The 26,545-nt window shown below is 50.2% G+C and overlaps 11 protein-coding genes across 11 annotated transcripts; 5 read left to right on the forward strand and 6 right to left on the reverse strand.

The window, feature by feature from the left end:
- Window positions 1–681: 681 nt before the first annotated feature.
- On the forward strand, window positions 682–2,469 carry J4E82_009066 (uncharacterized protein; the record flags this gene model as incomplete). The annotated part of the gene is made up of 3 exons (XM_051735294.1): window positions 682–1,514; window positions 1,567–1,800; window positions 1,878–2,469. The coding sequence occupies 3 exons, from the start codon at window positions 682–684 to the stop codon at window positions 2,467–2,469; spliced, it is 1,659 nt and encodes a 552-aa protein (XP_051584970.1).
- A 1,788-nt stretch (window positions 2,470–4,257) lies between these two features.
- J4E82_009067 (uncharacterized protein) lies at window positions 4,258–5,847 on the forward strand (the record flags this gene model as incomplete). The annotated part of the gene is made up of 4 exons (XM_051735295.1): window positions 4,258–4,576; window positions 4,794–5,032; window positions 5,082–5,277; window positions 5,348–5,847. 4 exons carry the CDS (start codon window positions 4,258–4,260, stop codon window positions 5,845–5,847), a joined length of 1,254 nt encoding a protein of 417 aa, XP_051584971.1.
- Window positions 5,848–6,280: 433 nt separating this feature from the next.
- Window positions 6,281–7,114, reverse strand: J4E82_009068 (uncharacterized protein; the record flags this gene model as incomplete). The annotated part of the gene is made up of 1 exon (XM_051735296.1): window positions 6,281–7,114. The coding sequence occupies one exon, from the start codon at window positions 7,112–7,114 to the stop codon at window positions 6,281–6,283; it is 834 nt and encodes a 277-aa protein (XP_051584972.1).
- Window positions 7,115–7,628: 514 nt separating this feature from the next.
- J4E82_009069 (uncharacterized protein) lies at window positions 7,629–9,328 on the reverse strand (the record flags this gene model as incomplete). The annotated part of the gene is made up of 3 exons (XM_051735297.1): window positions 7,629–7,827; window positions 7,877–8,960; window positions 9,013–9,328. 3 exons carry the CDS (start codon window positions 9,326–9,328, stop codon window positions 7,629–7,631), a joined length of 1,599 nt encoding a protein of 532 aa, XP_051584973.1.
- An 823-nt stretch (window positions 9,329–10,151) lies between these two features.
- J4E82_009070 (uncharacterized protein) lies at window positions 10,152–11,415 on the forward strand (the record flags this gene model as incomplete). The annotated part of the gene is made up of 2 exons (XM_051735298.1): window positions 10,152–10,367; window positions 10,417–11,415. The coding sequence occupies 2 exons, from the start codon at window positions 10,152–10,154 to the stop codon at window positions 11,413–11,415; spliced, it is 1,215 nt and encodes a 404-aa protein (XP_051584974.1).
- A 313-nt stretch (window positions 11,416–11,728) lies between these two features.
- Window positions 11,729–13,483, reverse strand: J4E82_009071 (uncharacterized protein; the record flags this gene model as incomplete). The annotated part of the gene is made up of 1 exon (XM_051735299.1): window positions 11,729–13,483. The coding sequence occupies one exon, from the start codon at window positions 13,481–13,483 to the stop codon at window positions 11,729–11,731; it is 1,755 nt and encodes a 584-aa protein (XP_051584975.1).
- A 450-nt stretch (window positions 13,484–13,933) lies between these two features.
- Window positions 13,934–15,320, reverse strand: J4E82_009072 (uncharacterized protein; the record flags this gene model as incomplete). The annotated part of the gene is made up of 4 exons (XM_051735300.1): window positions 13,934–14,283; window positions 14,355–14,721; window positions 14,775–15,101; window positions 15,150–15,320. 4 exons carry the CDS (start codon window positions 15,318–15,320, stop codon window positions 13,934–13,936), a joined length of 1,215 nt encoding a protein of 404 aa, XP_051584976.1.
- A 1,597-nt stretch (window positions 15,321–16,917) lies between these two features.
- J4E82_009073 (uncharacterized protein) lies at window positions 16,918–18,476 on the reverse strand (the record flags this gene model as incomplete). Its single annotated transcript, XM_051735301.1, has 3 exons — window positions 16,918–17,348; window positions 17,400–18,140; window positions 18,188–18,476. 3 exons carry the CDS (start codon window positions 18,474–18,476, stop codon window positions 16,918–16,920), a joined length of 1,461 nt encoding a protein of 486 aa, XP_051584977.1.
- A 2,728-nt stretch (window positions 18,477–21,204) lies between these two features.
- On the forward strand, window positions 21,205–21,903 carry J4E82_009074 (uncharacterized protein; the record flags this gene model as incomplete). Its single annotated transcript, XM_051735302.1, has 1 exon — window positions 21,205–21,903. The coding sequence occupies one exon, from the start codon at window positions 21,205–21,207 to the stop codon at window positions 21,901–21,903; it is 699 nt and encodes a 232-aa protein (XP_051584978.1).
- A 552-nt stretch (window positions 21,904–22,455) lies between these two features.
- J4E82_009075 (uncharacterized protein) lies at window positions 22,456–23,628 on the reverse strand (the record flags this gene model as incomplete). Its single annotated transcript, XM_051735303.1, has 2 exons — window positions 22,456–23,511; window positions 23,563–23,628. 2 exons carry the CDS (start codon window positions 23,626–23,628, stop codon window positions 22,456–22,458), a joined length of 1,122 nt encoding a protein of 373 aa, XP_051584979.1.
- Window positions 23,629–24,735: 1,107 nt separating this feature from the next.
- Window positions 24,736–25,991, forward strand: J4E82_009076 (uncharacterized protein; the record flags this gene model as incomplete). Its single annotated transcript, XM_051735304.1, has 2 exons — window positions 24,736–25,315; window positions 25,381–25,991. 2 exons carry the CDS (start codon window positions 24,736–24,738, stop codon window positions 25,989–25,991), a joined length of 1,191 nt encoding a protein of 396 aa, XP_051584980.1.
- Between the last annotated feature and the right edge of the window lie 554 nt (window positions 25,992–26,545).

A 26,545-nucleotide genomic window follows, 5' to 3' on the forward strand; every position in this document is an offset into this window, starting at 1 on the left:
GGGGTTTGGAATGTGGAAGCGTAGCCCCCGTTAACTTTTGGTTTGATGCGTGTTGGGTGCGGGTGGCTGGTGAACAAATGCAGGAGGTTAGGACGAGGTTGGGGACGCGACCGACGTCACCCAAACAACGCGTTGATGCAGCAACAGCACGGCCTGGAACACCAACCACGACCAATGCCACGCGGCAGCCCTCGATTGATTGGATTCCCGTCTAAATCAAACGTTACAGCACACTTCCTTCCCAACAATTGCCCTTCTTTACCGCTGTTTCGCGAACAATGTACACCTGGAATCGGCGGTGTAGCCAGGCCCCATAAAGGGCTTGCAGCGCCCTGCATCCGACCCTCTGCGGGAGGTCCGCATCCCCGGACTAGCCTCATGTACCGCGTATATCGTAGCCTTTCTTTTGTCGCTCGTACTCGTGCCTGACGCATACTCTTTAGTAGAGCTCTAGAAAAACCGCGTCAATTTTCTCTTTTACAGCTTGTCGTTGTGGACCAAAATCCTACCAACGACGCTGGACCCTGGTTTTTGACATGTCTACACTCGTAGGGCGCAAGCTAGTCCTCAAGAAATTTTGTCTATTAACATGTCAAAAGTGCAAGGTCCAGAATATTATTTATAATGCTCTTCGCCGTATCAACTGCACAAACTAACAGCTCGTGAAAAGAAAAGTCAAATATGGCAACGCAGACTGTGACAGCGACCGACGTCTTCGAACTTCAAGCGATACCCAAGACCGCAATCCCCGACCCTCAGCGGCCATCGCAAGAAGCCCCAATCTTTGGTCAACGCTTATCCGACGCCGAGTCTTCCACAGCGCCGTCCCTGAAAAGAGTGTCCACTCTCCATACCTTCCTTACAATCTTCACCCCCTCCTTTGTAGGCTTCATAGCCAGCTTTACCAATGGCATCATCACAGTCGGACTCCCCATCATCGCCCGTTCCATTTCACTAGAACGGTCCCTATACCTATGGCCCTCCTCCGTCTATGGTCTAACATCTGGGGCAGCATTGCTCATTGCTGGCTCGATAGCCGATATAGTCGGCGCCAGGTCGGTTGAGCTGACAGGTATCACCTTCCTCGGTATCTTCACGCTAGCATGCGGTTTTGCGCAATCAGGTGCCCAGCTTGTTGTTTTCCGGGCTCTACAGGGAGTGGCACTTGCGTTGCATTTACCTGCTTCTGTTGCTATCATCACTGGTGCTGTGCCGTCGGGACGAGCGAGAAACCTTGGCTTCGCGTGTCTGGGATTTAGTCAGCCACTGGGGTTTGCTGTTGGTCTGGTACTAAGTGGTGTTATGATTGAAAGAGCTGGATGGCGGGTAGGCTTCTATCTGACCGGAGGCTGTTTATTGGCTGTTGCTGTGGGAGCCATTTGGACTCTACCTAAACTTCCTTCTCAGAACCAAGATGGTGTCATTGCACTTTGGAAAAAGGTTGGCAGGGAGATTGACTGGGTTGGTGGCATGATTTCCAGCGGCGGACTAGCAATTCTTGCATACGTTCTAGCGTATGTCCTTTCCGTTCTATCGTAAGCGTATGAAACAGCTAACAGCGTGTAGTATCATCAGCGCCGATCTGACAAGCATTCGTTCAGCAGAGACGGCCTCACTCCTCGCTGTCAGCATTGTTCTTCTCTTCGCCTTTCCAGCTTGGATGCACTACCGTGAACGATGCGGCAAGCCAGCCCTTGTACCGAACAAACTGTGGAACAACCTACCCTTTACCAGCACATGCATCATGGTCGCGCTATCCTACGGCGTCATGAACTCAATTGAACTCTTCTCCAGCCTCTAGTATGTATCATCCGGAACATACGTGTTCTCGAAATGATATCGATTCAGTAGTATTTTAAAGCTGACCCTCAAAACAGCTTCCAAGAAGTCCAACACGCCTCGACGCTAGCAACATCCCTCTACCTTCTTCCAAACCTGACAACAGGTGTCTTAATCCAGATATTCGTCGGCCTCTTCATCCACCGTATACCTGCCCGCTGGCTCGTCGCCGGCTCCGCATGCATCTGCGCCCTCTCCCCTCTCCTAATGGCAGTCGTACCTCCCGCTTGGAGCTACTGGAAGCTTGCTTTCTGGGCCCAGATATTTGCCCCTTTCAGCGCAGATGTCCTGTTCACTGTTGGTCTCATCATCGTCAGCGACAACTTCCCAGAGAAGACACAGGCGTTGGCGGGTGCTGTCTTCAACACCGTCGCGCAATTTGGTATGAGCCTGGGTATGGGTAGTTGTCAGGTCGTTGCGTTGGGAGTACAGACCAAGAGTGGGAGTACAGGGAGTACCGGCCATGGTGATGGGGAAAGTGGAGCAGCGTTTGAGGATCAAGATGATGTGGCTTTGTTGAAGGGGTATAGGGCGAGCTATTGGCTTATGTTTGGTTACATGATTGTTTGCATGATGATCGCTGTTGTAGGATTGAAGAAGGCGGGCAAGGTTGGACTGAAAAGAGAGTAAGAGCTCGAACTTTAGCGAGTGTTGATGGCTTCAATTCAATGAGAAGCGAAGCAGGTTAGCTTTCACAGTTGCGAAAGGATGACATATCGTCAGACTGTTGATGCTTAAATTCTCAGCAATGCGTTCAAGGATCGGTTGCAAGACATGCGGCAGCTTCCAGAACCGAGGGCCTGGGCTAGCATTGCGGCACAAATATTGCGAGCAACGTTGCGAAGCACACTACGGTCCGAACAGTCTGGGACGTCATGTACTGTCGGACAGTGTGTCGAAAGGTCATCTCGTATTCATCGTCTAGTCCTGCTTCCATAAGCCAAGGAACAAAGCGTTCGTGCCAGTTTGTCCACGCGAGCACTACCACCAAAGGGCAATAGGTGTGGAAACCGCATCCAGTGTGCTCGGATCTAGCAAGGACGACCGTGAAAGTGATTAAGAAGGGTATGAGAACGCCGATTAGACAATCTTTGACAGCATTCACAGGTTCTGGTAATAGTACGGCGTGGAAGTCGTTTTGTGGAGCATATGTTGTGGGAGGTATGTGAAGTTTTGTATGGCAGAATCGTGGTGCCGAGTCACATCGGACTAAGGTCAAATTTGGCTCTTGAGGTAGCTCTACAACGTTGTGACTCTTCATATGTATTTATGATTCGTCCTTTGAAAGAATGCTTATATCGGAACTTGGTGTGGTTCACGCAATTCGTCATATCCTCGGTCGGTCTACGTGATAGGCTCTCTAGAGTTAATAAGAACATGCGCGCCTTGCTGATACAATTTTGTAACCCTCCGCTGTGGAGCTTGGACAAGGAAGTGACAAGAGCAGATATTTCATATGTTTCTGAGATCGTAGATGTAATGGATGAAGATTGCCTTTCATGTGTACTGCCAAGAGACCATGTGCACGTGCTTGCGCCGCAGCCGACTTGGAAAGCTTCAGCGCGCCGAGCCTCCTGTCGCCTTCCCTTGGCCTTGTGACACGATGACATGTTAACCAAACATTCATCAAAGACGGACAGCCGATCGCTTTCACCATCAACCGCTCGAACAGTAAAATCTCACAGTCATCAGGCTCCACTAACAATCATGGTACCACGGTGACCACCAGACAGCGTCCAGCGAAACGCAGCCAAATTCATGACAATCGTACCTTACACCAAGGCACAAGACCAATGACCGTTGCCCTACAAGCTTCAGGTCTTAGCATCCCCAAAGGCGATTTTTATCCTCGCTTGCAACACTCAAAGATCGCCCATGGTCTGCTTGACACTAAACGGCTACTCCCGGCTCCTCCAAAGCAGATGCGGAAGGTCGTACTTTACACAACCCCAGATTCGCACCGACCCCGTCGCTAGCACTCCACTAAAATCGAGATAGAGACAAACACAAAAACACCGACGCGTGACCATTCGTTGATGGCAAATCTAGGCTTTCATGTTCCTACTGGTTTAGGCAGTTCGTTGGCTACGGCTGTTTGGTCCCCCTGCAGATCACCGGCTAGGCGCATAATGCTTCTGTCGCCTTCGAGCTTATCGTAGTCTTGGGATATTAAATGCCAAGCTGACATACAGATTGTACCACTGTAATGGGAACAGCTTCCTTGGTGAGGATCTGCCCCGTGGGAGATTAAAGCCAGTTTGGCAGGTGGGCTGCGGGGGTGCCGTTACTGGATCAAAATGTGTTTGTCGCATGGCTACGCAATATGAGATGCTTTGCAACTATATAACATAGGTGCTACCCTTACTCAAAATAATTTCTTACGCTTCTCATTCACCGGTACTGCCATCACTTGCGGCGATGAAGCTCCTCAACGTCACTCTGGCCTCTCTAGGCCTTGCATCCGCGGCTTCAGTTACAAAAAAGGTCAGCTACGACGACTGGAAAGTATACCGCGTCAACGTTGGCTCCAACGCTGCCAAACTCGACAATGTAATGAGCAAGCTTCAATTGGAGCTATGGAAGGGAAAGCCAGCATCCAGTGACGTCGTCGACGTCATGGTGCCTCCTACAGCCGTGAAGGACTTTGAAGCATCTACGGAAGACATCGAAACCAAGGTCATGCATGACAACCTTGGTCTCTCTATTGCAGACGAGGAAACCTTTAGCGTGTATGCTGGTACGTGAAAGACCGTTTCAATTAATCTGTACCCTAAAACCTAGCCCCCCCTCTGAACATATACGTCATTCCTTTCCTTGTAGATTTCTAACACAGAACACTCTGCATACCTTTGGGTTGTAGTATGGGTGGGGCAAAACTCTGAAAGATGCGCTCTTCAGTACATTTGCTCTACAAAGCGGCATCATGTGAACATGGCGCTAACATTGAATACCAGCCGGCGCTGCACCAAGTGCTACGTGGTTCAACTCGTACCATTCCATTGCCGACCACATGCAATGGATTACGGATCTCGCAGCTGCATACCCAAACAACGCTGAAGTAATCTCTGCTGGCAAGTCGGTTGAGGGCCGAGACATTAAAGGTATCCACATCTGGGGTAGCGGTGGTAAAGGGTCGAAGCGAGGCGTAGTCTGGCATGGTACAGTGCACGCACGAGAGTGGATCACGACGATGGTACTACCAACCCAATGAGAAATGTTCACCGCCATACTAATACTTCTAGGTTGTCGAATACGCTGCGTACCAGCTTCTCACATCCACCGACTCCACCACAGCCGGATTCAAAAACTCATACGACTTCTACATCTTCCCCATTGTGAACCCAGATGGCTTCGCATACACCCAATCGTCTGACCGCATGTGGCGCAAGAACCGCCAGAAGACTTCCGGAGCGTCTTGCGTCGGCCGTGACATCAACCGTGAGCACACCCTTTACACCTACGATATACATGTGGAATGATATACGCTAACATCATGACCTTATCTCAGGTAACTGGCCATCTCACTGGGACCAGCGTGGCGGCGCATCAACCGACCCTTGTGCACAGGACTACAAAGGCCCTTCCGCCGGCGACGGTGTAGAGACTAAACTGCTCAAGGCCCAGCTCGACAGCGTAGCTGCCGGCAAGGGAATCTCGCTGTACATGGACATTCACTCTTACAGCCAGCTCTGGATGTACCCTTACGGCTACACCTGCTCTGGTACCCTCCCCAACTCTGCAAAATACGCCTCCCTTACCAGCGGCGCCATCGCCGCCGTCAAAGCAGTGCACGGAACAACATTTACTGGTGGTCCCATCTGCCAGACTATCTACCAGGTCAGCGGCGACAGTGTGGACTATGCCTTTGAGGTTGCCAAGGCAAACTACTCGATGACGGTTGAGTTGAGGGATACTGGTAACTACGGATTTGTCTTGCCAGCTGCGCAGATTTTGCCTAGTGGTGAGGAGATGTGGGCTGGATTGAGGTATCTGTTGGCCAATTTGTAGTGTGAGTCGTTAGAATTGAGTAGTAAGCGGAGTTCAGGAGAAGTAGGAAGCGTGAGAAAGGTGAATAGCATGGCGTTTGAACAGATGTAAGGAATAGCGAAAAGTCGAGTGTCGACCATGACAACGTGTATTCCACGTGCAGCGAGATATCGATCATGTGAAAACCTAAACTGCTCATTTACAGTCACTATTGAAGAATGTGTCAGATGCAATGGAAAAAGTACTCGATTGTTCTGCTACAAAAGACTAGCTATGCATGGATAACAACTGTGTTTGTTTTCATTAGACATGACGAGAATACATCTCACCTGACTGTGTAGACACTCGAACCCCCACCCCGTATGTCCACCGGTCGAACAAGTCTGAAGCCTCCTTAGTCACTATGAATAGCCCCCGCTAGCCTATCGATGGAACATTCCACAGTATAACAGATCTAGCAGTGAGGACCCCGCGTATCCTCAATGCAACGGGAGTATCGACATTCCTTCAAGGTCTTGAAAGTGCCATTCTCGTACAGGAAGACAGCAGTTATAGAGCCATTGCGTCTATTAATGATGCCGCAATACTTTTCGCCCTCGACGCAGCAGTGAAACTCTGGAGGTGTGTGTGCAGGATTATCGTCCCTTCCAGCAAGAGTGGTGACTTTGTCATGGTCGTCGGCAACGGCAGCAGCATCCAGCCACGAACATGTAGAGAACCCTGGGTCGTCATGACAGCGTTCCGATGGTCGACATTGCATATGCATTTTCCAGAACCCGTTTTCGCATCTGAAGAGTGTGCCTCCGTTTCCATCCTCGTTGCGGAGCATGCACTTCGGTTCGCCCTCGATACACTGGTGCGGTTTGGTCATGTCGCGAGAGACGATGGGCATGCATTGAGGTTCAGGATCCCTGTTGCAGCGGCATGGATCGAGAAGCTCCCACTTTCCGTTCTTGCAGATTTGGATGCCGTCGTGGCCGCGGTCGTAGAAAGTCAGGCATCGCTTTTGGCCGTCGTCGCACTCGGCCTCTCGGCTCTTGATTGCAGTGGGCGAAAGGACACAGGCACCATTACTGCAGGGTGATCTGCTGTCATAACAGGTGGTAACCCAGTCCCAGCCGTCTTCATTGCACTGGTAGATCTCATTGGTGTAGGGCGAACAGACAGTTACGCCTCTGTTGTACTCGGTGCACTCGTGAACCCCGTGGAGCATGTCCTGAGATACGGTGGAGCCGAGCACCATCGTGGCGAAACCGGTGAGGGTGATGGCAATACTGAGTAGTACCATTGCGAAGATGTTGAAGTTGACCGATGTTTGTTATGGGAAATCGGTAGAGAAAGGCGGATACAGTAGATCAAGAAGTAAACAGAACTGAGTGGGGGAAAGAGCCCTCCCTTCACCTGAAAGGCGCAGAGCCTACACAGGAAAGTGAAGAGTAGCCAAGTCGTCGCGCTTGTCGAAAAAACGTCGTATCATCGACAGCTTGGTTACTCCTCACGAAGGTTATAACTCACATACACGTTGGATACAGTCGAGATGGCGCAAAACTTGCAAAAGAAAGCACGTCTTTAGAAGGGGTATATTTTGTTGCTGCAGTGATGTATTCACTACAGCTTCTAGGTAAGAAGATCTAGTAATTGAGGGGGTACTTTCAGGAAAGAATCCATCATCAATCGTCTAACCCAAAGACATCCATCACGCCGAACTTCCGTCACATGAAATCGTTCATCGTAAACATCAGGAGTGCCGCCCAAGGGTACAAGACCTATTGGGTCTGTGCGCCACAGCTAGTCTCATGAGCCTAGACAGCAGCAGCAGGATCTGACTCCTTGTCCTTGTTGCTGGTTTCCTCACGGATTGGTAGCTCTGAGCTCGTCTCACCAGCGGTCTTTGCCGCGTCATCAGCGCCTGCAACAGTGACATTGGCGAAGTGCACCTTGCGGTCTGGGGTCTCCGAGATCCTTCTAAGCTCTGTGACGAACGACTCTCCCCACCAGGCACTATAAAATGTTAGACTGCGGTTCTCCCAATACAATCATGGGTACTCACCTAGTGTATTTACGGACGTATTTTGAGAGCTTCTGGTAGTTGAGGCTGCGCTGTTCATCGCCCATGGTAACTGCGTCGTGAATTGCATCTGCCAGCTCCTCGGTGTTCCATGGGTTGACAATAAGACTGCCGTTCAGACTCTGTGCAGCACCCGTGAACTCTGACAGGATCATGACACCATGTCGTTTCTCTTGCGTCGCAATGTACTCGTAGGACACCAGGTTCATACCATCGCGTGTTGATGATACGAGGCAGACATCTGAGACAGCGTAGAGCGCGATAAGCTCGTCGAAGGAGACTGACTTGTGCATGAAATGGATAGGCATGAACTCGATGGTGCCGAATTTGCCGTTGATACGTCCGACAAGCTCGTTTACGACTGCGCGCAGGTTCTGGTACTCCTCGACATCTTGCCGAGAAGGAACGGCGACTTGAACAAGCACAACCTTGCCGATCCACTCGGGGTGCTCGGTAAGGAAGACCTCGAGAGCGTGTAGCTTCTGCGGTACACCCTTGATGTAGTCGAGACGGTCAACACCAACAATGAGCTTCACTCCTTGGAACTTCTTCTCGAGGGCTGCTATCCGCTCTTGTACCTTGGGCTTCTGAAGACCCTCGTCGAACTTCTCGGGATCAATACCAATGGGGAATGCGCCGACCGTGACGACCTTGCCTTGGAACTCGACTCCGTTTGGTGTTGTCGCGAGTCCCAGAATGCGCGAGCAACTGCTCAGGAAGTGACGAGCATAATCGTATGTATGGAAACCGATAAGGTCGCAATGAAGAACACCGAGTAGAATCTCGTTACGGACAGGAAGGATTCGGTAGATTTCGGAACTGGGGAAGGGTGTGTGCAGGAAGAAGCCAATCTTGACATTTTGCTTGGTGTTGCCGAGCTCTTCACGGAGCATAGCAGGCATGAGCATCAGGTGGTAGTCGTGTACCCATACCATGTCGTTGTCTTGTACATCCTTTGCGACGGCCTTTGCGAACAGGCGGTTGGCCTCGGTGTATGCGTCCCAAGCAGACTCGTCGAAGGTAATCTCACCAGGGTGGTAGTGGAAGAGCGGCCACATGATCTCGTCTGCAATGCTGTCAGTAATGGCAACAACATGAATGTGTCTGGATGATCTCACTCGAGAAGCCGTTATAATGCCTATCCGCGAGTTCATCGTCGAGCATGACGGGTACTGCGTTGTACTTCTCCTTGAGCTGGTCGTTCAAGGTCTGCGTCTCGTCCTCTGGGACTTCGAGTCCGGGCCAGCCATACCACTGGAAGGTGGTGGTCTTGGAAAGTCCACTCAAACCGCTGACCAGTCCTCCTGAGGACATGGACATGTCGTACTTGCCCTCATCGGAGCGCTTGATGGTAATGGGCAGTCGATTTGACACGAGCAGCAGGCGCCCCTCGGACGACTCGGGCTGCTTGAGTTTTGTGGGTTCCTCAGGCATTTTGGTAGTGATTGCCGGGGTCTTGGTCGGGTAGTGGGGTGGTGAGGGTGGTTGCGTCGTGCACCTGGTGAAGCGGGAAATTTATCTGCGGCGTAGGGGTATTTGGCGAGGTCAGCAATCACGTCCGCAACGTGTCTGCAGACGGCGAGCAGGCGGTGTGGGATGGTTCCTTTGGCGCGAGCGGGGAGGGATCAGTGATTTTAATTGTGGTGCTTGGGTGACGAAAGAATGATAATAGATCAAGGCCCGCTCGAAGGTGGAGGTGGGTTCTCGCAGGTTCCGAGCTCAAGCGTCCAGAGTTGGCACAAGACAGGGCACAGCTGCAGCCCGGGCAGATGCTAAAGTTAGAGAAGTTTGGGGCTAATGGGCGTCGGGACTGGCGGCATGCAGCTTGTTCGCTGACAGGTGTAGGCGATGTTGGAAAATGCTGAATGAAGCTGGCGGTGTCCGTGTGAAACTTGCGATAAATGTGACGTCGGTCGTGGAGCTGCCCAACGGACGCGGGGCGCTCACAGACCAACGCAGTACCAAAGGGCGGAGCCCAGCATTAACTATGGACATGCGCATTGCCGATATCCATATGCACTTGATGTGAATAGCATGGAGAATCTGATGCAGAACTGGCACATCACCCGTCGCTGTCTTAGATAAATCCCCCGCAGCCTTTCATGCCACTTGACGCAATTGGGTGGTCTCCGCGGAGTCACGTGTGCGCTACCGGAGTCGTGCCTGCCCTAACCGCCGACGCCATTGCCCGTTGCCCGTCGCCGCGTCTATCGCGTACTGGCCGTCGATCATCAACACCACCAACGCGCTGCGCACCATGTCGGACTCGGAAGCAGACAGGCCCTCAGAGGCGACCATCACCAACAGACTACGCGACATTGTCATCGCCATACACAAATCTGGAAAGAGCGATGATCTGACTGTGAAGCGCGTTCGAGCGCGCGCTGAGAAGGAGCTAGGCCTAGACGACGGCTTCTTCAAGACGGACTCGGCTTGGAAAGAAAAGTCACAGAAAACAATCGTCGACGCAGTGGTATGATTCAAACAGGCCATGTTTCCAACAAGCATCTAAGACCGTCTAGGAGAAATTCTGCAACGACGAGCCTTCGCCAGAGCCTACCCCCAAAAAGGCCGCCCCGAAGCCCAAAGCAAAGCCCGCGGAAAAGAAGACAAAGGCTGTGACCGAGAACGCCCGAGGCGTCAAGCGCAAGGCTGCGGCACCTGCCAAGAAGCCCAAGAAGCGCGCGAAGACAGAGTCTGAAGAATCCGAGGCTGAACTCTCAGAACCGCCCGCCGAGATATCCGACGCTGAGAGCGAACCAACTAAGAAGCCAATACGTCGACGGAACAAGGTAGTGGCAGAAGACTCCGACGACGAGGATGCGCCAGAGCCAACTTCGAAACCCACCACTGCTGAGGACGACAGCGACGCCAAAACCGAGCCAGCGAAGAAGACAGACACAAAAGGCGACGTATCCGACAGTGAGCTGTCTAGCGTCATAGATGAAGAGCCAAAGAGAAAGAAGAGAGCCCCTGCAGCCAAGGGCAAGAAGGAAAAGGCTCCCACAAAGCCAAAAGCCGCGCCAAAAGCGAAGGCTGAAGACGACCCCGACACTGCTGAAGTCAAGCGGCTTCAAGGCTGGCTCGTCAAGTGTGGCATACGCAAAGTCTGGTCGCGAGATCCTGAGCTCTCCCAGTGCGACACCTCGAAAGACAAGATCCGCGTGCTAAAGGGCTGGCTGAAAGACGTGGGCATGGATGGCAAATACTCTGTTGAGAAGGCTGCTAAGATCAAGGAGCAGAGAGAGTTTGCAAAGGACCTCGAGGCTATCAAGGAGGGTGAGGCCGCATGGGGCAAAGCGAGCGAGGTCACAGCTACGGGTCGACCGAGCCGACGGGCGGCAGCCAAACCTGTGCCACAACAGAAAGTTGTGCTCGAAGATGATAGTGAAGAAGAAGGCGGCGATGACAATGACGACGATGACAACGATGATGATGACGACGTTCAAGCCGACTCGGAAGACGACGGTGACGATAACGGCGATAAGAGCAGCGACAGCGCAGGCGACGACTCCGAATAAGCTCCTTTGGCGATAGTCTAAGCCTCCTTTACGAGCCGCTCTTACGTACACATCTCGACGTGGAGCATACAGACTCACACTTAATACATACAGTTGGTCCTTTGATGGTGTAGTAGGACGTTTTGATACCCCATAAAAGCATATGTGTTTTCTCTTAGCCTTGCATTTCTGTTTAATTACTTCGTGTAATTGGCCAGCTAATCTCAACAAAACTGATCTCATGCTTCTGTCGAGGCACTTCACGTCTTGACCCAAAAGAAAGGCCGAATTATCTATTACTCTACGTACACACGATAGAAAAAGAATGGAAACACTATCTGGAGGGTTTGTTCGGCGGTGGCGACGATGGAAGCTCTGGCGAGGCTGGACCCGAAAGACTAGAAAGAGATGACGAGGAGTCCATGCTAGGTGATGCTACTGTAAAGTCGAAACCACCGGTCCGACCATTGGAATTCTGTGTGCCTTCATGCTTTCGCTTGGCACCGGTTCCACTTCCGTTGGATAACCCATCTTCGTTTGCATGGTCTTCTGCTACCGTAAAATGAACCTCCAGACTGGCTGAACGCGATACCGTATCTTCCTTCAATCGGCGCGTACGTAGGGCCTTGATCTTCCGGTTCGGATCAACAAACGAGAGAGGTGCTCGTGTACGTTGCGGCGAGAAAGGCACGTCATGCTCTCGTTCCAACGCCGGAGAGTCATCACTGTCCTCCGTGGCTCGGTCTTCTAGCTGCTCAGTCCTACCCACTCTTGCATTCAGAACTCCGCCTGCTATTGACAGGTCAGGTTCCTCCGGTGCTCTACGGACTTCGGGTTCGGTATCAGAGTCAGAGTTGGAGTATGAAAAGCCATATCCTCCTTGCTGTGTCTCGGGTTGCTCCTCAACCTGATTCTGTTCGATCGGCTGAAAAGGTTCTGGTGCAGACCTTGCCAGCATGAGTTTCGATGTGCCGTTTGCATCCCAAATAAGTTTATTTCCATGCTCATCTTCAATGTCAATACGCTCAGCATGATCCACGCATGGGATCTTGATATGCTCCGCCTTGCAATTGGAAGCCGGCTCATCTGCTAGTAACCCTTTGTAAAGTTTATATCCCAAGTTTCGCATGTTCATTGTACCGGCTTTGTACCGTTTGTGCTTTTGTATGCTTCTCGGGATTGGCTTGTCAATGCGGATCTGCCTCGCTGCCTCGCGGATGCGAAATGTCAAGAGCCTGTTGAAGGATGGCTGAAAATCGGGGTTGAAGAAGTGTGCGAAGTCCGGGTTTGTCAATCCCAGACCACATCCCCGATGCTGTAGTATCAACAAATAGACGAGGTAATCTATTTGTGTCTCACTACCATTAAGTTCGATGCTGATCTTTTGAGATGACTGATCGGCTTTCTCAGGCGTTGTCTTCGGCTTTGAAGGCTCAAACTGACGAAGACAAGCGAGTACATCACTCAGGCGGTCTAGCACCAGTGAAACGCTTTCAGCTTGGCCAAACACCCAGAGCACTGTATCTGTGAAGAGTTTGTTCGGCGCTTTTTGTGTCGCCAACTGCTCTAGTACAGATAACCATTGAATACAAGCCCGGAGCTTGTCTAAATAAAGCCCATGATAGCCGGCCGGTTGTAACTGGGAGAAGAAGTCTCGTAATTGCGGATGCGGCACACCGCCGGGCTGAGTGTCAACATAGGCATCGAACTCCTCCTGTAGCTTGAGCCCTCGTTTCTCTCTTTCTCTTAGGTAGTTGCGGAGGTTTTCCAAGTCTTGATATTCAGCTTGGTCATACAGACCTACGGCATCTTTTTTGACGTGCGCGTACTTCTGGAGGACACCCTTGTCTTCCCCTCGCGGTTCGATGTCGAGCTCGGCGCGGCAGTCTTCGCAGTGGTTGAAAAGCCGACTTGTCGCCACGATACATGTCGCAGTATCGTTCGAGAACTTGCATGGTGCCGGAGCACAATCGATGCCTTGTTGAAGATTTCTGTCCGTTGCCCAGCCGCAAAGTAGCGTATGCTCCACAGTGGTAGAAACATGCTTGTGGCCACACACTGTGTGATGGATTATAGTAAAGCCGCACATGATCGTGCAATAAAAAGGTTGAGCCACCGAGCTGGTGCTTTTCGGGGCTTGTTAATAAGTGACTAGACCGGGGGTCAAGTTTGAATTGGTTTTTTAGGGAAAAGCAAGCAAATTCACCCAGCACTGTTGAACAGAAGAGAGTGTGAAAGTATACAGGGCTGAGCACTCCTTGATGTGGTCAAAGAGCGGTCTCGTGTTGCGTCTCAAGGTTCTTTACAATGTCGTCTATAAGAGAAAGTGACGTGACACGGACGTGAAAGAATGCGATTATATACTGGGTCAAGATTGTATAATAGACTGAATCAGTATCGACAAAGAAGTCGTTCATGTCGGACAAGGTGCCAAATAAGACGGTGTTGGTTTTGAGAGGAAAACCTTGGGGCGTATATATATATAACAGCGAATGTTTGCTCTAAAGGTGTTGTAAGACAAACCAGACAAGTGAACGTCTCACTTCTTGTTGAGAGCATTGACCTTCTTCGCGTGCTCGTAAACGAGTTGTTTAGCCTCAGCATCGTCCAGGTATATTGTGAATCCGTCGTCGTGATTCCTTCCGTACGAGAAGCCTGAATAACCAAATTGCCAGTACATGTCTGGCATCTTCTCCTTCAGACTGGTAGCTTGCCATAGTCCAATGGCTTCGAGTCTAGTGACATTCGAAGTCTTGCTTAAATATTCTTGCCTTTTATCGTCAGTCAACCAACCGTACTCTTCATGTACCACTGGCTTTCCGACGGTACGAGAGGCTGAGGCGTGATCGATGATCCACTGGTTAGCCCACTCGACGCTCTTTGACCACCCTGTTTTTGATAGTAGTCAGTGAGCGCGCAACATGAAGAAATACTGCTTCGCCTCGAAGGGATATACGTACAATCGGGATAAGTGTGGAAGGTACCAAAATCGACGTTCTTGAGCGCCAATTCTTTGTCATAGTCTCCACCATCGAATCCGTTGTAAAAGCCGTCATCGCTGGGTCTGTTAAAACCTCCCTCACCACCCCATGTAACGAGATGGTCTTTGTCAAGCGACTTGACGTATGTGCTCATCTCATCGATCCATTCCGTGATTATCTCGGGAGTGCAATTCTCACTACGGGGTAGGTTGCGCACTCCATCGGCACCGCATCTGGGTTCATTCGCCAATTCCCACGCCATGATAGCTGAGGACTTCGCGTAACGCTTGACGATTGCCTTTACGTACTTCTTGTACGCCTTTTTTATGGCTGGAACATGGTAAAACTAGTGAAGGATATGTCAGTGCACAATCAACCCGTTGAGACTTCCTAACTTACATCGTCATGGTACTTGTAGCCCAGATTGATCGTGTATACATCCATGCCACCATAGTCGGCCCAGTTGTTAGTCAAAGCAACGATAAGCTTCATTCCTGTCTTTTCCGCAGCCTTGACGACTTTATCAAACGGCTCTAGGTTGATCTCTTGTGTGCCGTTATTCCACCATTGCAGGACGTTTGGACTGGGGCCAGCACCTTCACCACCGTACTGGGGTAGTCCGTTTGCGAGAGTTGTCCTGTTTCGGTCGTTGAAACCCCACGTCCTGAAGACATTCAAGCCTGCCTTCTTAGCTGCACCGAGGCCAGCTTCTACATCCGATTGAAGCTATTGATTGTCAGTAGGTGTAGCGAAGTCGAGGCGATTTACACTGACGTCATTGAAGGGAAAGTAGTAGGCATTGCTGCCAGCGAAGTAGAAGTCTTTTCCATCTAGCTTGAAGACATTGCCTTTGGTTGTGACGAAGCCAGCAGGTACTTTTCTGCTCACTACTGCAGCCGAGGTGCTAGTAGTCAGCAGTAGGAGCCAGGCAAGACTGTAGAGCATGTTGAACAGGCTTTTGCTTGGGTACAATAATACACAATATACGCGCATTGCAAACATATGTACGTTTTCGGTTCATGAGCATTTCCACGCTATACCATTTCGGACACGGAGAGACGTCTCGCGAGATCGCCTTGCATCCAAAGTTAATCTTCCCCGCGGTATATTGTGATCGCACTCGCCAAGTGTCCGATCCGCATGTTGATTGGTGCAAACGGACTGTGTCAAGCTTCCGTAACGTGAACCAGCTCTTCCAGAACATTTAAAGCCGGGAAAGACATACAAAAGCTATGGGAAACCGAGTACCTGGAATAACGGGCCTGCAGCTACTGTGCAATTTAATGTGCCCATCTTGACCCGGGCACCACGTGCCAAAGCATGGTCCACGTAAAATGGCAGCTAACCATGACCTAGTCGATTTTGAAGCCGGAGGTTCGCTTGCCGGTGAGTTTGTCTCTTATATTGGGAATAGCCTTGTCGTGTTTGTGACCTTGGACTTAAGAATTCTATCGAGCTTTGCCTTCCGTGGCGTTTTTCATCAATTTAAATGTCTTCGGTTACCTATAGTATCAGAGCTTTCATGGACGATGTACAAACGCTCTTATGAGTGCATATGTATGCGTGCAGCGGCGAGGTTGTAACGCGCAGACCGAACTGAGCCTTCTAGAAGTATATTGCTCAAAACGGAGAATTGGATGCAATACAGCGGGACTATGGGCAAGTAGCATGCGACGCCGATCAGCAGCCAGGATGCTGCACCGCGAGATTCAGTATTGCAATCCGTTGTGCCTGACAACGCGACTCCTCGGGTGACAGGACAAATCATGTGATTCTGTTTTGCCGTCCTGTTCCATGTAAGCTGCTTGGAAGAAGACAACACTACGAGAGGTGAATGGGAAAGGGGTCACAACGCTATCGACAGCGTGCTTCCTGGGTCGGAATGACATCATCGAACGCGGGCGCCTATGCTAGTGTTTCTGGTGGATGGCTTCGATCATACTCAAAAAGCTCGCACCGGGTTTGTATTGCATTGCATCAAGGACGTTTTCGTTGCTCGGTCGTGTCTTGCTTCCCTGGTGCAACGATGAGAGTAGAGGGGTGGCTGATTAGCCAAGACCGAGACGCGGGAAAAAGTGGGGAAATCATCTACATCGATCTGGAGGTTGACGCGTTATCGCTCACGCCTGATACCCTTCTACTACATGTACATGAGCAGCGATAGCACACTTTTGGTATAGTTAAAGATAATGCTCTGTCTGTATATTATATACTCTTTGCTTTTGAGTCTTCCTTCGTCATCCTGTATTCTTCGAGAGCGTCTGCATCGCACAATTCGGCATTGACTTACCTAGGTATCACGCAGCGCACCTCCATGACTCTCTCTCAACACACTGGTTCAGCGACACGGTTGTCTCACGCGAGATACAATTCGGCAACGGACGATGCTGTAGGGCTTGTCTCACACGATAACAGAATTCTGGCGTCACCAAAAGGGAGAAACGATTGATCATGAATGAAAGAGTATGGCATTATAAATTCGGTTCCTGTGACACAAAACAGGAAACTTAAATCCCCTTAGGTTGGACCTGAGAGAGAACATCTAGACTTTTGATTCGTCTGTTCGTCCGAGCGAATTAGGATCGACGTTCTCGGCCTCATCATACGACTGTCCATCTTCGTCCTTAATACCCGTTATGTGCGTAACGACTTTGGCGGCAAAAGTATCGCAACTGACGTTCATTGCTGTCCGGAAGCGATCAAGGAACCAATCGATGGCGATGACAACGGCGTACATTCCAGTGATAGGGATGTCAACACTGGAAGCAATCATAACCACCAGGACCAGACTTGAACTTGGAATAGGCGTCGTTCCGATCGACGCAAGGGTCGAGAGCAAGATGATGATGATGTAATCAGCTGCATTCAACGTAATACCTTGAGTGGCAGCCAGAAACACAACCACGATTGGAAAGTAGATAGCAGTTCCGTCCATGTTAATCAAACAACCGAGAGGCACGGCAAATTTCGTTACTATCAAGGGTCAGTGGAATTGGCAACAGAGATTCGATCACGCGAACTGACCTGTGATGGGTATTCCCTGTTTCAACACGCAACGGATGGTGACCGGCAAGGTCGCAGCGCTTGATGCGGTACCCCAAGCGGTGATCCAAGCAGGACTCATCTTCATCCAGAACGTATAAGGGTTGCTCCTGGTGAATGCGAAAAAGATGATGGGAATTATGATAAACAGATGGATAAACATGCCGACTAGTGTTCCTCCGATGAGTATGCCCAGGTTCGCGCCAATCTCAGCGATGTCGAGGCGGAAGAGGTTTGGCATGATCAGAAAGAACACTCCGATTGGCGCAAGGTGGATAAGGACCGTGATGATCTTGAGGACAATAACCTCAACTTCTTCGACTGCTCGGTGGATCGCGCCTCCTGGTTTGATGACATAGCCCAGGACGACTGCCATGACTAACACCGAGAGAAGGGCATCGGTGGCTAGCGCGTTGACGACGTTTTGTGGGACCAGCGAGAAGAACATGTCCTCGACGACATCGTGAATAGCAGTTTCTTTTCTCTCGTCCACAAGTTCCTGGTTGTCCTCGTCTAGATCCAAGGCACTGCCTGAGACTGGATTCATTAATTTGCTCCATACCAGCCCAACCAGGAGGGCGGAGTGGGCGACAGCGATGACGGTAGTAATCACATAGTAGCCAATCGTCCAGCGAGCGAGTTTACCGGCTGCACCACCTCCTTGTGTCATGTTACGCAGACGCTGAATAGCCAGAATCATGGCAGTGACAATCATGGGAAGGACTGAGCTTATTAGCATATGCATTTGGAGATGCTCTATCATGACATACCGACTGCCCTCAAAGCGCGTAACCAGAGGTTACCCGGGATCGCAAGAATGGTGATGGCTGCGGCTGGCACCTCGTCTACGGTGGTGGTAACGGCTAGACCGATGGCGATAGCCAAAAGAGCGGCGATGATGATTTGCCATACCGAACCTGGCGTCATAACTCTCTGGACAAATGTCTTCTTCTCCTCTTCAGCAACAGTGGGTCGCGGCATGATGTCTTCCGACGGGGAGCTGTTCGGGCTCGAGGTGCGAACAGCTTCACCGTGCTTCATTCCTTCGACTTCGCCCATGGTTGGCAGGGTATCAAGAAAGTGATAAGGATGGGACTTCCTCTAACTCCAGGTCGACGGTAGAACAGTAATCGAGCAGTCAGTCTACTACATTGCGCGCAACAAGGGCATCTTATACATCCAACCCCGCCCCTTGGTATTTGCACATCATCTTGTGTGGCAACCAAGAGATAACGATTCTGTTACCAATACTTCGGAATGCGACCGTACTTTCGCACAATTCCCGTTGCCAACTCCTGCAGCCTATCACAAGGATAAGCCACTCATGTCCATGAACGTTGATTCGCTATATGTGAGTCTAGGTCGCGACGGTACGCCCGAAGATAGTCCACGCTTACCTCCCCAGAGAGCTCGAACATCAAAGCTCAAGCCTTGGAGTATTTGGCGGCGCTGGCAGCTATTGCACGATCTGGAAGGTTACAAGCAAATTCACGTTCCGAGTTCCGTCTCGTCGGGTCTTGGCCGATCATGGGTCGGTTGACCGGCTCTTCGTGCCAAGCCCTGGTATCATCACTTTCTTCGGAATATGTACATACTATTGGACTAATTTGGGTAATGGAACGCTGTGGGGTAATGTGGCTCATGTTGGTGTGGAGGAGTACGATTTCTGAGTGCTTCGTCGCGTATGTGTCGATGCTTGGCTGGCAAGGCACCGCGTCTGGGCGCTTGCTGCCATCGCGTGTGCTAAGATGAGACTGATGATAAGGGCATAGGGCAAGCATCGGCTCAAGAATATTCAAATGTGAGATGGGTGAGGAGTATAATCACCTGAGCCGATGCATCACTGAAACGATAGGAACCATTCAGAGACGATACAGGTCGACCCCATATCTACGAGTGTACTAGAACCACTCTCGCGGATACATCTCTATTTTTCCAAGAGCTAGATGTCAAGTGTCCCGTCTGCTTGGATGCTAGACCAGGGCATCTTGCAACTGCATACCCATGCTGATCAACCAGGAAATTCTGGGCCCGCGAGCTCTACGTAGAATAGATTTTACGGCTTATCGACCCATTCTACTGGTCAAGAAACATTTAGAACGATAACCTGCGCCGAGATATTGGTACCAGCTTCCTGGCTCCGCTATCTGTTCGGAGCCAAGACATCACAGTTCAAGAGCACGGCTAATGCAGGAGTGTGGCTATACATACCACCACTAGAAAACTTCCAACAGCAGCTCAGTGTTCGTGCGCATGGCTGATCTTATCAGCAGTTTCAACACTTGAGTACTGAGAGTATAAATGTCAGTCTACCACAAGACACCCACTAGACAAAACGCTGGGATACCCTCTTGATTATATGAACTCTATGTGCTTTCATGAGACAGTACCGGACAGTAAGTCAATGTCGAGTCTTGGTCGTGGGCCTTGTCACTGCCCGTATCTGCAATCCATGCTCAAAAATCCGAACAAGCATGGTATTCTACCTGACCGATGTTTGAATCACATCTTCGCCCATCCTTCTGAAAATGTCATGTTCCAGCAGACTTCAGTTTCGCCATCATATTCATCCTTGATCTGTGTCGCTTGGGCGGGGTTCCGGTTTTTACTCTTTGGTGAAGCTTTTTTTGGAGGTGTCCTTGGAAAAGCTTTACTGGGCGTCATTGTACCTGCATCAGTATTCAAACCATAGTCGTCCGCCGATATTGATCTCCAATTCAAGAAAGAGAGGACAGGTGCCAAAGACGTAGTATCCAAATCTATTGGGATCAACGGTTTGCTCCCCCTGGGCCGATCCTCAGTAACCCAAGCTTCTAGGTCATCATCGATGCGATATTTGTAGGATTGAGCCAACAGTGGCCCTCTCCAGTGCTCACCGGCGACTCTACCTAGCAGTTCCATCACACATTCGTTATATGGCTGCTTATTACCAAGAGAATTGCTGTCATGGTGCACAACGATCCTGTTGCGCAGTTGTCGGTTGCCTTCACGAAAACAGTCAAAGGCGGCGTCGCCACCAGAAGGCACACCAGTTACATAACTCCTCAGATACTCGCGATCAGTTTCCAGCTGGCCTGGCGGTCCGTCATACTTCAGCCAGACAAAGCGCGGCTCTGTTACGTCCGCCAGAAAGAAGATACAGCGGTAGTGAGATGGAGATGGTCGAAAGCTCGTGTGATTGCCCAACAAAGTGCTACAAAGCGGTGCATGATTTTCCGCATCTTTTTTGCGACAGACCCGAGAACAATAAGGCATGTTCAAGCAGTTTGCGCATGTTTCGGTACTGGGCTTGGGACATACGCCACAGTATTCTTGAGACATTACAGGCGCGTTCGTTCTCGTTGGTGACAAAGTCTTCCATTCATTGATCATCTTATAAGGTATGTTCTCTTCGAGATGATTGCTCATAGCGGATTCATCATGTCATGCTGTCATACGCATTACCGTACTCATGCGACCGATATATCGGCTGCATCCGTCATCAGCATGCGCACCAAGGGCTGACAACCGTCATCTGACCCTATGGAAATAATCCTGGATGGGTTTTTGCACAAAAAGCACAGACTAGTGTAGTCAACGAATGTATTCTAGTGTTATAAGTCTAGCGGCTTGCCGGTTGCCGCGTTACGTGATCGCGGAAGCCGGACAACAACTCACATCCGCTCCGTTCCAACTGTACAATACGCGATCAATTATAACTGCGCTTGCCATCAATATACAGCTGCACAACCAAATCACTTCAGCTTTCCGCACCTAATTACACGTATACCATCTACCAAGAACAACCATGTCGCAGTTCAAAGTCGCAATTTACATTTACAAGGATGCCGACCTCCTAGATTTCTCAGGACCGGCTGAGATTTATTGCCACCATCATGATATGGATAGAAGCAAGCCGGCTCCCTTCTCAGTCACTTCTTTCGCCCACACGAGCCCCGTCACGTCTGCCTCCAGCGCTATGGTTTACGTCCCCAACATTACTTTTGCGGACGTCTCCAATCGTATTGAAGACTATGACATTCTCGTCATTCCAGGTGCTCATGATGAAACCATCAAAAGATTCATCAGTAGTAAAGATGGGAAAGAGCTAGGTGAACTGATCCGGAAATTTGTGACTCTGAAGCCAAGAAAAGAAACGGGAAAGAGGTTTCTACAGTCGGTGTGCACTGGAGGTCTCATCCTCGCAGCTTCCGGAGTACTTGCTGGTCGCATCGTAACGACACACCACTTGTCTCTCGACTTGCAGAAGAAGCTCGCCGACGAGGCGGCGGGCGGGGATTCAAAAGTCACCGTCGTTAGGCAACGATGGTCTGATGCTGGAACTACAGATGCTGGTGTGCGCATCATAACAGCTGGAGGAGTCAGCTCGGGAATTGATACTTCTCTATGGATTGTCGGACAGTGCCATGGACAGAAGGCGGCTGAGATGGTTTCAGAGATCTCTGAGTTTGAGTTGAGGTCAACAGCATGGGGAACGGCACTATGATCAACAGTATCAGGATAGAATCATGCGACAGGTCGTATGTGATTGCAATCATGTCCGTTGGGAGGTTAGCCATGAGAAGGCCTTAGAAACGAATATGAAGTCGTCCCTGATACACATGGTTGATCCAATGGCGTTGATTCGTGTGATGCTTCAGCCAGTTGTTCGGCCTATCTTAGTCACCGGATAGCCACTACTCAGACGCAGATGTTTACAGCCCCTTTGTATCGTGTTTGACTCAATATTCACCGTTGACGAATTGTTCGTGATGAGGTTCTTAGTCTTTCGAGTGGCGTTTGTCTGATCAGAGCCCGATTAAGGCCTCAAACCAGCGTTCGTCTACCGATCCTCTGCTTCATAGTAGCAGGGGCGTTGGTGTCTAACATTTAACTACCGGAAGGTTCAATATCCTTGAGTTGGAAGTCGTCTGCTCATGCATGAAGTCTGGGTTATTCGTAGACCGATACCCGAATAAGGCAAAAACGGTGCCTAGCCGTTGAACGGGATTACTGTCGAATTTTAGAATGCATCAGAAAGGCGGTTTTGTATGAGACATCATAAGTGCTGCGAAATTCCTCTCCATCCCGTGAAGAACCAGAAGTCAAGACTTGCATACTCCAGAAGCTTGCAATAGTGCTTCAAAATGGCCCTGACCCCTGGGTGTGTTCTTGACTTGAGCGCTTCGATAAACTCTGGTGTGACGCTGATCGGCCATATCATTGCTGCCCGCAAGGCTGGATGAGTGGAGGAATTCATCGCGTATTGAAGGCCATTCCGGAGTACCTCAGCCGCTCTAGCAGCAGCTAGATCGTCTGGTGATGATTCTGCGGTAGTGGGACGACTCAGCGCTTGAATTTCCACAAGAAAGGCAGACAACAGGGACGGCGGCTTGGGTGTCTCTTCGACAGGTAGGACAATGGCTGCGAAGGGGCCCTTCTTCAACATGTCGGTGACATTGTTTAGTACATAATCCATTCCGCGTACTAATTGGAAGGTTTCAACTAGAACATCCAAGTTGTACGCTCGTGCGTCGGCAAATGCATTGATGACAGTCATTGAAGCTGCGGCAAAAATGGCATGGCAGTTTAGATGGCCGATGTTTGCAACAGCGTGGTTAAGGCTTGTCAATGCTGCACTTTGATGTGCAGAAGCAGCAATGCGAAAGTGTGCCGCCTTAGAAGGGTTGATGTACGCAAGATGATTCGCAGAAAAGGCCAGTATGCTGTGTAAGAGAAAAGGATACTTGAATGCTTCTTGTGGGACAGCGAAGCCCCAGATCTGTTTGACGTGCTCAGTGCCAGGCATAGTTTGGTACGCATGCGCAGTGTAATGATGCGTTAACTCCAGATCTTGCATCCATTCTGTCGTTGAAATACTTCCGGGCACCGAGGATACACATTCTTCCTGGATTGTGCCGGAGCCTAGTGGACTTGCAGCACTCCCATTTGTAGGTGGTGACGCGTTGGTAGTGAGCGGATCATCGGGTGCATGCGCTTGAGTGTTACGTGGAGAAGTAGTATCCGAACGGGGTGGACTTTGGCTTGCACCTCCTAGAAGACTGCACTCGACTCGATATCTAGTACACGCGCCACATGGTCTACTCTCATCACACTATATCTGTGTCAGTATGGGATGACGTGGCGAAGGTTGAGGGTAAGCTACCTTCACGCGTCTTGCTTTACACTGTGTGCATCCTGAGCGACTCTTCTTCGAGCCGAGTCTAGGCATTTACGCGAGATGAACTTGACGTGTCTGTGAGTGGATGGAAAATGCGGGTTGGCTGGCTGGGCGCAATGAGGGACATGCGGTTCGAGAACGAATGCGAGTGCGGATGTTTGGGCGCTGATGACATAATCGAGATGGCTGGGAGACGCGTGGTTGGCTCAACGAGCCGTGTCTCTCATCCCGCTACTTCCTTAGTCTGCGTCCTAATTCCTGCCTTAGGCTTAGGGTGCGCCCGCGAGGAAGCTTGGAACAATAAGCTGTAAGCCTTGATTAACACACTTTACCCCTCCATAATATTCGAGTAGCACGAAAGATGTCTTCATACATCCCTGGACTAGCACAACAACATTTGAGGTCTATTGCCGGTTGGACCTGCGCAAGACCTGATCACCCAGTTGGGCGTTGGTCGTTTCTATCTTTATAGTATGCTCAGGTCTACCTTGAATTCATCCCGCACACTTTCAAGGTTACCGCCAGCTACAATAGACAGACTCTCTGCCAACGCACTTCAATCTTTTACCGAGCATGAGCGAGAGTGCATACGGACGGAATCTGATTCGCCTCACTACCAGTCTGACTTCGCGACTATCACGCGAAACGACCTAAGAGACCCAAGATGCATTGTCAAGACAGAGGTGTAACGGAGCATGGAGTTGCGACGCTCTGTATATGACTACGATCTTCTAACGAACCGAAACCTGCAGTCTGAGCCGAACAACCTAACAATGTCGAGTCCAATTACATTCATTGATATCGATACCATGAGAGCCGACCTAGCCATTGGGCGAATGAACATACTGTTCCGCATTTTGTGGTAGCAATGATGGTGAATGTGATTATCTCACAAAAGGTGGTAAGGCAAGTGTTTTGTTCCATTCTAGCCTTCATTCACTATCTTCTGTAGATTTGAAGATATACCTAGGTTTGGTAAGCTCTAGTCTACTTACTCACTTGAGAAAACAATGCGTGTTGCCCGCGCGCCTCCTGTACCTCAACTCTCTCACTATCGCAGGAGAAAGACAAGAAATGGGGTTCTTTTCACACCACGAGTCGCAAAATTTAAATGAGCGTTCGACTGAAGTGTGTCGCCCGCGTTCAGCGATCACCGCGATGGCCGCAATATCATCTCGGTTCAACCCATTAAGAAAGCTGCGTGTAACATCGCCTCCCAGAAACGATCCCGCCATCGGCTTTCCAGAAGACCACCAGTTCAATCGACGACTTCAGGAAGGCTCGGAAGGGTATGTTGAGCAGTGGACTCACACAGCATCGAAAACTATAATTGCGGTAAAGGTCGTCCGACACAATCATCCTTACCCCAACGAAGTCCGCATTCTCCAACACTTACCATCGCATAAATCCATCGTAGGTTATCTCGGATATTGCAAGAGACAACCATATGCGGAAAAGACATCGATATTACTTGAATACTGCTCAGAAGGCGATCTTTTTACAGTAAGAGCACTAGCTGCCGACAAAGGTCGTATGGTATTTTCAAAAGCCTTCATGTGGTCGGTGTACAGCCAGTTGATGAACGCCATCGCGTTTCTTCATGAAGGAATCGATGATCAGCATCGGAGAGGTCGTGATGAGTGGAGGCCAATCGTGCATCGAGACGTCAAGTTCGAGAACGTACTCGTAAAGAACTTAGGCTTCAAGGATGACTGGTCAGACATTGAGGTCAAGCTAGGTAATAGTCTCCATATACGCATTGCGCGTGAAGGCATACACTGACTCTGTACATCGATGTTCTAGGCGACTTTGGAATGGCTGGTTACTATGATCCAAAAAATCCTAATCCTCGAGGGCATATTGGCACAACTCACTACTGGCCGCCGGAAGTCACTTGGGAGAATAAGCGTCTGGGTCCAGCAAGTGATGTATGGAGTGCTGCAACCATTATCCATGAACTTGCTCATAACTTTGGACCGCTCGTTGACCCCAAAGTCATCGAGAAGAAATGGTTTCTGCAGAATGACAAAGCACCGTACTTGGATTCCTGGCCGGATAATCTCAAGAAGAACTACTGGTCAAGTAAAGCGCCGCGGAGACCTATACCAATCAATATCGAACCCGGTGCTCCAATCCCAATCTTGGCCGACGAAGATCTTGGATACGACAAACAAGCGCTCGCATTCCGTCAATGTAGACCAAGCCCAAAGCACTCTGATGCCTTGAGTGACTGTATGATGGCAGGGTTAGCGATGTCTCCAGGAGAACGACCAGAGTCTGGGCAATTGTTAAGGGAAATTGAGACAGCACATGCGGAAGTTCTGTTCCAGGATTTATGCTTGGCACACAAGCGCGAGACAATCAATGCAGAAGATGAGGATATAAGAGAAGACGTTACAGAGAGCGACCACTAATGTGATACCGGGTACAAAGCAGGACTTTCAACATGGTCGCCGAACTTCGATTCTCTAACCGCAGTTTTTTTTACAGTAAATCTGGCGCTAGGTTTTTTCCCTGCATAAAGGGGCTCGCGGAAAGGATGAGAAGGCGAGTAACAGTGAAAGGCGCACGGGTATGTGAAGAGGTCTTGGTCTATCCTATACTTTTGTGGCTTTGTAGCTCAACACTAGTGTAAGTCCATTGCTGAAGCGATAGAATAAAGCCAGGAGAACAGGAGGCCAGTAGTGAGGGCTCGAGAATGCAATTCTTGCGGAAGTATGGTAATGTATGTGATTACGATCATCATGAAGGTACCTGGGAAGATGGCCGTATTTACGAAGAAATTCGACCGTTGCGCGTTAGCGCTTACATCTTGTCGCTCTCTGGATGCATTTTCTTCCGTATGTAAGCTAGCTGACCGGGATGTTGATCACCCGGGGATGTTGATCACTCACAAATCTCAGCACTCCCACACAAAACACGTGTTTATTTTCTTAACGTAGCTATAATTGCCACTCCGTACACATAG

This window comes from Alternaria postmessia, assembly GCF_024291825.1.
Source record: "Alternaria postmessia strain BMP 2775 chromosome Unknown scaffold_81, whole genome shotgun sequence".
Taxonomy (NCBI): Eukaryota; Fungi; Ascomycota; class Dothideomycetes; order Pleosporales; family Pleosporaceae; genus Alternaria; species Alternaria postmessia.